Here is a 10309-nt window from a genome sequence, read left to right as displayed (position 1 = left end):
ATGTCAAGAGTTATATGTGTGTGCGGAGAGAGAAAGCAAATACACGCGTACATTTGATTGATTGGCACATACGTATTTACATCATTGAAAATCTGAAACTATTTTAATCTATTCGGTCTCGGTCCCAGTATACACCTTTTTGAAAGAATTGTAATGCTTAATTTCCTCTTACTCCGTTTACGCTCCGTTTAGCTAAACCACGCCTATTTTTTATTGTTTAAAGCGTAAACGGAGTGCAAACGGAGCGTAAACGGCGTAAGAGGAAATTAAGCATAACTACGGCAAAACAAAATTTTGTGTGAAGAAATTCTGAAATTTTTAAACTTCCATTATTAACTCGGCTGTTATGTATAGATGGATCAATATATTTGCATGGCAGTTGGACTATCCGGTTGTTATTTAGTATTTTAACTTAGGCTATTAATTACATAGTTGGACATAGTCAGATTATACTCTGTTATCTCTTCTGCTAAATTGATAGTTTGAGTCATGACCACTGTTGTATTGCAATCAACCTTTAAGTGGATTAAGGTTGCTTTCAAGTTAGCTTAGGACTTTAGAAATGGCTGTTCAGTTCATCTGTAATGGACAACAATTACAAAAGATAAGCGATGATCTCAATAGTGAGGGGATGTTAAAACAATTGAAGTAAAAGATTTTCTGTATGTTTGGGTATGGTTTTCGGTTGGAATCGGCGTTATGTGTAATTCGAAAAATACTTTTTGTGTGTTAATATCCTTGAGAGAGCATTGTATTGGAATTATTTTCCGTTCATTTAGAGATATCGCATTTTGTATACCTTTCTTCTCGAAAAAATGTATTACATTTATGTCGGGTGAGCTATGCTCGTTTTGCATATTTGATTGAATTTAAAGAACTAATTGGACTAATTGGCCTGATGGTGATCCCAAGCAAGGATCGAAATATAGTAAATTAACACACAAAATAGTATTTTTTCGAATTACACATAACGCCGATTCCAACCGAGAACCAAACATTAACATTCACGGTAAATAAACAAAACAAAGAGTGAATAGGATCACCTGTCTTTCAAATGGATCCCATATCTGTCCCCGTCATTTCTTCTTCTTTTGTTCTCGTTTTTGTTCCGTATCTTCGGAATAACGAACATACGTACCCTATCTTAGACAACTGCTCTGTAAACTCTTCATTTAGGTGTTTCAAGGTGCTGAGATTTAGGTTTCACCCACTTCTCATAATCCTAAAAACTCTTCAGACTTTCAAATATAGAAAAACTTACAAAATTCTCGTGCACGTTAACATTCAAAAAACCCTCGCACAATACGAAATTTCGATTTTCTTACTGGGACGAGTGTTCGTCGTAAAATATTCCCATCTGTGAATTTACGAAATATCGACTGTCATTCGCACGTGGGTTTTGTTTAACATTACGAGACATCAACCTAACATTCATTTTTTAAAAACACTCAGCTGTAATTGAACGAATTAGATTGTCTTCCAGTTAATTATTTCCTGTGAAATTAGTCAACATGTCTGACACAGAAAATGTCAGTGCCGAAGTACGTGAATTGATGGAGTTGGTGCTAAAAGAGCCCATCGAGTCCGCAACAAATGTTACATTGCTACCAGTCAAAGAAAATACGGTACCCAACGCAACCGATCAATCGATTCAGTCAATGGATACCGACTCAGACGTTCCAGTCGTCAATGCAGAAATTCCTCAAGCAGACATTCCTCAAAGTGTAACCGAAAGTATGCGAACACACATTACTCCTGCTCCTGACACAGATCTTCGTGTTATCGAATCCAATGCGCTGAAATTGATCGCACAGTACGGATCTGATTCAGATTCGGAAGAGGAAGTATCTGAAGATGGTTCATCATCAAGTGGTGAAGTTGTCGCCATTGATGATGTCGAAGAGGTGCTACAGAAGACCATAACAGCTGGTAATTATCGTGTCATCAGTTCGGATTCAGAAGAGAGGTATGTACGAGTGATACAAAGTCAATCACAGATTTTTTTCATAAAATTCACATCTTCAGTACATCGTCCGACGACTCGGATATTGAGGTGATCAGCGTTCAACATGAAATAATTAGCTTGGATGATGACGATCTCGAAGAATCAGACCCGAAAACGAGAGGCCCCATTCGAGTTGAAGGCGAATTTACGATAGATTCGTTGCCGCCCATTGAAGATTTAAAGATTTCCGTACCAGAGGAAGAATGTGTTATTCTTGGCAAAGTTATGTCAATTGTGGATCAATTGGGTAAGTCAAGGAAGATTTATACCGTGGGTTCCATTGTTTTCACAAATATTCTTTTCAGTTGTTGTCGACTCACTGCCAAAATCGCGACCCATCGACATTGATTCGATTTTATTTTTGGACAAAGGAACCAAACCATTAGGTCACGTTTTCGATGTACTTGGAAACATAAATAGCCCGATGTACTGTGTGCGATTCAACTCGAATAAACAAATTGTGGAAAAAGGCATAACCGTCGGTTCGTTGGTATACGTTGCACCGCGTACTGAACACACATCCTTCGTTGCCGTATCCGAACTGATGAAGCAGAGAGGATGTGATGCGAGCTGGAAAAACGATATCGAACCATTGAATACACAGGATTTCTCTGATGATGAAGAAGAACGAAAGGCTAGAAGAATGAGACGGGGACGAAACAACAGCATAAATGAAAGCGATTCGAACGAGACAGCAGCCCCAACTTCAACACCAACACAAAATGGAAATAATAAAAGGAATACCCGCCAACGAACACCGAGACAACGTCGTGGTAATTTCAATAGAGGAGGTGGACACGATAGAAATTACGGTTCACCTGCACAGGATAGACATTTCGGTCCACCTGGACAAAATAGAAACTATGGTCCACCAGGATATGATAGGAATTATGGTCCACCCGCTAATCATAGTTGGCATCAAAATTTGCCACAATCTAATCAACAATCGAATTGGAATTCACCAATGAGAAATAGTGGACCGATGGGACCGTTTCCACAATCGCTTTTACTGCCACCGCCACCACCACCTCCTTCTTCTAATTCTCGTTGGTAGAGGTTTGAATAAAAGTTAGTTTTTTTCGCTCTTACCTTTAATCATATATTTTCCATAATGTGGATAAGAACGGTCTGTCACCTCTAAAAGATGAAAGTTATAATAAGTATTTCGAACAGAAATAAAACATAAAATGCAGCATACGACACCGGTAAAATGTTTTATTTGCTAGTCTGCGTTTGATTCCGCGTCTCTAAACTGACTTGTGGTGTGGTAAGGATGACGATGGGTTTTTATAAAAAAGCATGAAATTCCTAAAGAAAATGTAGTCAACCGAATTTGTGTCTGATTGTGATCCTAGGCCGAAGGCGCTTGTAAGTTATTGTTTTGGCTTGAGTGATTACTCCACTCGCTTTCAGCTCGTTCCGCAAAGCTCCCACTTGCCAAAATAAGAAACTTACAAGCAAGGACGTAATAGTAACATGCTATTAATTTTGGTCCGTCCACATTTCCCTCGATCACTGTACTACATGTCATTAACCTCTTACAGAGGGCAAGCATATAACCAGTAGTATTATCGGGTCTATTACTTCCATCGATCAAACTATTACTCCGAGATTGTCTTTGGTTAAGTCTCTTGTTTCTATTCCCTTTTAAAACGCCTTATACATAAAATAACAAGAAATCGTCGCTTGAATGATATCGCTAACAGTTGATTAGCCGTTTGTAGACAGAAATATTCCTCTACTTTAGACGATTCACCCTTTTTCTGGCTAGTCCTTTTATGAAACGAGCCATCAGAACAGTCGGAGCGTTTGCTGCGACTGAGCCCCGTACAAACCCGTATATCTATTGCGTACGTGACCCTAGTGCGTCTGTCACCCTACTTTGACCGTAAGCCTATGCGCCGGTTAAAGTAGTTAAAGTAAAATTATTATGGAATGTGTACATCTTAGAAATTGCACATAGCGCAATTACGAAGCCCCGTACGACGTTCCTTTCAAATAAAACCAAAATTTCAAATAGCCTTAAAATTTTAATTTATTGAGTATAAATACACATAGGGCCTAGTATCGGCCTCAGTCCGAGGATCCAAATTTAATTTATTTTTCAACTACATTCTATTCGGCCTTTGATTACCTTCCAAATGAAACAAAAATTACGAAAAACGGATGAAATTTGCTCGAGTTATATGTAAAATACACATAGGGCCCTAGTAGCGGCCTTAGTCCGAGGACCCAAATTTAATTTTTTTTCAACAACATTCTATTCGGCCTTTGATTACCTTCCAAATGAAACAAAAAAGTCGACTCAATAGCGCAGTGTGTAAGTCGTTAGCCTCACACTGAATTATTGTGCTGAAAGTTCGTAAGTTCGAAATCGCTGACACATTAATAAAAAAATTATTAATGCTATGTGATATACGAATCCAACGAGCGAATACATCAGACACCAATCGCCATCTATCAGCAAATGGTGGGAACAAAAAGCTCTTCAGTCAGCAGTCAGCAAGCGATTTAGTAAGGTGCTTGGCTACGTCGTAGAAGACATCCTCATAGAATTTCTGGTCGGTATTATCATGGGAAAAGCTCTTCAATCAGCAATCAAGCAAGCGATATAGTAAGGTGCCTGGCTATGTCGTTGAAGAGAATGTTCTCAAGGTCTGGGTTGCTGAAATACAGATGTCGCAGTGAACGATGCTACCATCATCAAAATGAGGTCCAATCAATGGAATGGAAAAACTCACACACGTTCGGCTGGTTGTCTCTAACAGAGAGACAGTTGGTAACATTTGTCATCAATAGTAATAAATTAACATATAAGTTAAGATTGTACTATAGCATACCAATAAAGGTGTCAAAACATGGTTTCATGCCATGTTTAAAAAAAAAAAAAAAAAAAAATGAAACAAAAATTACGAAAAACGGATGAAATTTGCTCGAGTTATATGTAAAATACACATAGGGCCCTAGTAGCGGCCTTAGTCCAAGGACCCAAATTTAATTTATTTTTCAACTACATTCTATTCGGCCTTTGATTACCTTCCAAATGAAACAAAAATTACGAAAAACGGATGAAATTTGCTCGAGTTATATGTAAAATACACATAGGGCCCTAGTAGCGGCCTTAGTCCGAGGACCCAAATTTAATTTTTTTTCAACAACATTCTATTCGGCCTTTGATTACCTTCCAAATGAAACAAAAATTACGAAAAACGGATGAAATTTGCTCGAGTTATATGAAAAATACACATAGGGCCCTAGTAGCGGCCTTAGTCCGAGGACCCAAATTTAATTTTTTTTTCAACAACATTCTATTCGGCCTTTGATTACCTTCCAAATGAAACAAAAATTACGAAAAACGAATTAAATTTGCTCGAGTTATATGTAAAATACACATAGGGCCCTAGTAGCGGCCTTAGTCCAAGGACCCAAATTTCATTTTTTTTTCAACAACATTCTATTCGGAGTTCGATTATCTTTCAAATGAAACAAAAATTACGAAAAACGGATGAAATTTACTCGAGTTGTATGTAAAATACGCATAGGGCCCTAGTAGCGGCCTTAGTCCGAGGACCCAAATTTAATTTTTTTTCAACAACATTCTATTCGGCCTTTGATTACCTTCCAAATGACACAAAAATTACGAAAAACGAATGAAATTTACTCGAGTTCAATGTAAAATACACATAGGGCCCTAGTAGTGGCCTTAGTCCAAGGACCCAAATTTAATAATTTTTCAACAACTTTCTATTCGGCGTTCGATTACCTTCCAAATGAAACAAAAATTACGAAAAACGGATTAAATTTACTCGAGTTCTATGTAAAATACACATAGGGCCCTAGCAGCTTTTCACTTCTAAGGCCCTAACTCACGGTCCACTCACCCGATTTTAAAAAACTTTTTTTTCCTGGATTGGTATTAACAATACCTATCATTTGCCGTGTCATTTACATTTCCATCGTTTATTTTGCCATAAATATCACCAAAAGACCTTAAATCACTTAGGTGGCCCTAACTCACGAAGGGCCGACCCGAATATGCCCATCTTCGAACTTAGCCTCACTATTTTGACTATCTTTCAGGGAAAAAAAAAATTTTTGAAATCGGATTTGATTTACTCAAGATATCGACGTGACGGACAGACGGACAGACGGACAGACGGACAGACGGACAGACGGACAGACGGACAGACGGACAGACGGACAGACGGACAGACGGACAGACGGCCCAAATTTTTATTGCGGATTCGTCATCTATGAACATAGGCAAACACTTTGCCCTTACCGTCTGCTTCGAATTCCATCAATTACACACGGCATCGTAATCCTATAAGCCCCTTCGTACTTCGTACGGGGCTAAAAACGTTGACTTCTGACAAAGAGAAAACTCTTGCGCCCAATTCAAATTATTCGGTTCGAATTGTTTTCACAATTAGAGCTAAATAAATGCTCAAACATCGGTATAAAGAACGAAAAATGCCACTTTATATAACGAAATGTACCTCTCACCTATATGCATAACAGAAGTATGCGATAAACAAAATCAACGAGAGAATATAGTAACATTTTCACATCGAACATCTACTCAACATGTTCCTACTTATGTATATTTCATATCTGTGTGAGTCGGCAAACAGCGTTGTATTGGTACTCGTGTAGTATATACATTTTAAAACTACCAGCAATGACGATGAATTTTACGTTCTCATCAATTATGTTCTCCTGTTCGAAATTTCGGAATTTCACTCAACTTAAACCCTTTTTTCATCTGCCCGCCATTTTCTTACACCGCCGCAATGCAACCCAAAATTTACGCTGTTCTTTTTCCGTATTCGTCATTGGTATATCGTCTCAAATTTGATGTTATCCGGATACAATTTACTTTTCAGAGCGCATGAACCTATTCGGATATTTTGGTTCCACGGCTGTGGGGAAGTGTAAATTTATACGTCCGTCGAATTTATGCGATCCTATTAAACCAGTGCATGTGTGTGTTGAAAATATTTTTGTTGCGATTTCGCTTTAAATTTTTGAAATTTTCTTCCGGTTTTGCTCTTACTGATTCTGCTAACCTGATTTGCACTAGAAAAGTGATGTCGAATTTTCAATTTCGATTTTATGGATTTTATACATCGACGGAGAAGTTTTCTTCCACTGACCTGACATTTTTGTTTTTAATGCAAAATGATTATCGAAATGAACAAACTCACGAACAACAGTAGAAATCCAATAAAATAAAACGTATCGTGAGCGTGTAACAAAAATTTTCAATGAAATAGGAACAGGAATTCAGGACGTATATACAGCAAAAGAATAGCACGACGATTGTAAAGCGAACTGGACGGGCATTGGAATTCTGAAATCTTAAAGAAATTCGACAAAAAGAACTAAGCTCACAGCTTATTAAATTGACTTCGAGCTGCAAACATTTTCGTATACACCATCACAATGTTATGCGTCTCTGATCCAAATTTTGGTGGCTCGTCGCTATTGCTCAAAACAAACGAGGCATTGAAAACGTGTTTTGGTCCTATTTTTCATGACGAAATTTTCGAAACTGTCAAATGAAGTTAGAACTTTTTCTATTCAAAATCGCGACTGCTGCATCTGTCAATGAAAACTAGGACCAAAACACGTTTTCAATGCCTCGTTTGTTTTGAGCATATGGATGGCCGACACGTCATCTAATGGAGAGAAAGAAGACACAACATTAAATGTTTCGATTCGAAAAGTTCTGGCAAACTTCGAAAAATGAATCGGTGAACATTGTGTCGTATGGAAGAGATATTAAGAACTTAAAAGAATCTGCAATGAATCTTGTGGTACATTAGGAGTGTTAATAAGATGATAGGTAAAAAGGGGTTTTGTTACATTCGCCAAAAAGTCTTTCGACCAACATTCACAAAATAAACGATTTTGGTAATGTGTTCCAGAATCTATGTGAACAGAGATGATGCAAAACATTTTCATACAGATTGATTCTAATGTTTTCATTTAACCTTTTATAAGATAACCATAATTTCATTGGTCTGCAGCAAAGACGATAAATAAAACATGACTGACTCGACACTTGAGGATTATGATTCCTGAGAATAGGAAACACTTGCAGATGATTTTATCATCTCACTGCCAGAGCGAAATAGATCAATGGAAATTATTGATGCTTCACAGAATCAATCTCAACAACGAAGATTTACTCCAAATTAGAGAGGTTTATATTCTACCAAAGAAAAATGTCGAAATTAAAGTACCATCGTTCAGAGAATGTTTTTCAGTTGAGTGTCACAGAACTCCGAACTGAAAAAAAAAAAAACAAAAACAACCGACAATATGGGGAAACCATTCCACACTCGTTTTATGTTCCCCTTATAGATTCACATGCGTTTCAAAGCTAACATTCCTGGCGTGACGTTCCATAGATTCTTTCGTTATATTGCTTCGCTAACAAATACAACCGGCTTTGAGAGACATTCATACATTTCCGAAGCACTACGACTCCTAATGAAATGATGTTAGCACCAAATGATGTTAGCCTGGTAGAGTTTTTGGTGTCTTGTCGCTACAAACCGATTTTTATATTACGTTCTCGTTCAGTTGTATTGTGTTTTTGCTAAGAAATTGCGAACTTTGAAGACACGGTAAGAGACATCAGTTGAAAAACATTCCGACAATACTATATGCAATTGTGAGATAAGAGTGGTTCAGCGAGTTAGGCGGAGTAACTTCATTCACAAAATACCCAGAACAATACGAGCACAGAAATTACGAATGATTATCTAACAAAAATTACAAAACCGAACGGAGAGAAAGTGTTTTTTTCGTCTTAAATACAAGGTCCAATTAAATGGGTGCTGCAATATTCACGTAACACACGAAGGAGTGTATTTTGACTTCGCTCATCAATTGAATTTCACAAAATAATATTGAAAACGAAATCCTATGTGTTACTAGGCGCACAGAATCGGTAGAGCAGTCATTTTCAGTTTGTTCGTATGCAACTTTCGTTCTGTACAACTTACATCGAAACGAACACTTAAATTGAACGACTGGATGGTGTGTTTTCGCGTTTTTACTCTGTTGCTGCTGTTAATGTTGAATTTTTTCTGTACTTTAAAGTTTCTTTGGATTGAGTCAACAGTAATGGGAACGCAGAAGTCAGTATGAGTTCAACGAGTTTAGTTGTGATAATCATTGCACGTAAAGGCATGGTATGTTACTATTCATCAGTTCGTGCAATGCGTTCTCATATCCATATTTACACTTGGTTTCCCTATAAATGGTTAGGTGCCGGCCCGGCTATGTATAATATCCAACGATTATTGCTAGCAGAATATTCTTTATTAAAATTTTGATTGCACTCAATTTTCTCGATAAGATATCCCAATCTAATGTGTTTTTCGTCACTATTTGTTAATTCGAGTGGCTTGATAATGTCGCTCGCTATAAAACAAAGCCGATGGAAAATGTTCCGGGGACAAATCATCGTAAATTTATTGAGTGAAGTTCACTTCAGCAAGAATTCCAATTAAACAAACGTACAATGAAAACTTTTCCATTTTTTATCGTTGCGGTTTTGATTACCTGTGTGACTGCAACGTCTGACGAAAGTTCAAGCTCTACTGAAGAGAACGATGATAGTTTTTCTTCGTCGGACGAAAGTGTAAGCAGTTCATCTTCCGTTGAATCAACGGAGTGCAAAATAAATTACCAATATACAATCTGGATCGGTGATAATGTGGAGGAGATGCATTCTATCAATCTGAACTCTGAATGTGGAATTGTGTTTTTGAATGCAATGCAACAGGCATCACAAAGGAGGGAACAATTTAAATTTGAATACACCACTCATCCACTTTTTGGAACTTTAATAACTGAAATAGACGGTGTGCCTAACGATGATGAGACGTAAGTGATAAATTACATTCAAAACGTTCTATTGAGTCTGACAATGGTAACAATTCTATTTGACTGATAGAAAAACGAAGGCTGTGAACTTGGGGTTTACCAAGTTGACAGCCCTGAAGCCAACGTGTTTATTTCTCTAATTTTCATCGACAGGAACACGTACTGGATGTTATACGATTTGACTACAGAACCGGATGTCGCCAATGCACCAGATGATAATTTTTTGTCCACGATGGTTGTGAGCTCACTCAAAGTTGTCGATAATCATTCGTATCTATTTTGGTATAAAACATCCAATACTGAAGCTCATGTCGAGCAATCGGAGGATTTATCATATTATGATGATTGAAAAATACTAAGGAACAATAAAATTGTCTATGTCTAGTCGATGAACACATCAAA

At 37.5% G+C, this 10309-nt stretch overlaps 1 protein-coding gene and 1 long non-coding RNA gene across 2 annotated transcripts; both read left to right on the top strand.

The window, feature by feature from the left end:
- The first annotated feature begins 1370 nt into the window (after positions 1-1370).
- On the top strand, positions 1371-3197 carry LOC119076949 (H/ACA ribonucleoprotein complex non-core subunit NAF1). Its single transcript, XM_037184002.1, has 3 exons — positions 1371-1966; positions 2026-2252; positions 2311-3197. The coding sequence occupies exons 1-3, from the start codon at positions 1512-1514 to the stop codon at positions 3057-3059; spliced, it is 1431 nt and encodes a 476-aa protein (XP_037039897.1). The 5' UTR covers positions 1371-1511; the 3' UTR covers positions 3060-3197.
- A 6257-nt stretch (positions 3198-9454) lies between these two features.
- On the top strand, positions 9455-10309 carry LOC119076948. Its single transcript, XR_005087722.1, has 2 exons — positions 9455-9907; positions 10061-10309. It is a non-coding gene; the product is annotated as an uncharacterized LOC119076948 (long non-coding RNA).

The sequence above is a fragment of the Bradysia coprophila genome, unplaced genomic scaffold (assembly GCF_014529535.1).
Source record: "Bradysia coprophila strain Holo2 unplaced genomic scaffold, BU_Bcop_v1 contig_232, whole genome shotgun sequence".
Classification (NCBI taxonomy): Eukaryota; Metazoa; Arthropoda; class Insecta; order Diptera; family Sciaridae; genus Bradysia; species Bradysia coprophila.
Note: the sequence above shows the minus strand (reverse complement) of the source record. Positions and strands in the feature narration are given on the sequence as shown.

What these genes read in the sequence shown, in the direction of transcription:
- LOC119076949 (XM_037184002.1), top strand. Translation starts at nt 1,512, where the DNA reads ATGTCTGACACAGAAAATGTCAGTGCCGAAGTACGTGAATTGATGGAG. An exon ending in AGTTCGGATTCAGAAGAGAG is followed by an intron (nt 1,967 to 2,025) that starts GTATGTACGAGT and finishes TCACATCTTCAG; the next exon opens with TACATCGTCCGACGACTCGG. An exon ending in GTCAATTGTGGATCAATTGG is followed by an intron (nt 2,253 to 2,310) that starts GTAAGTCAAGGA and finishes TATTCTTTTCAG; the next exon opens with TTGTTGTCGACTCACTGCCA.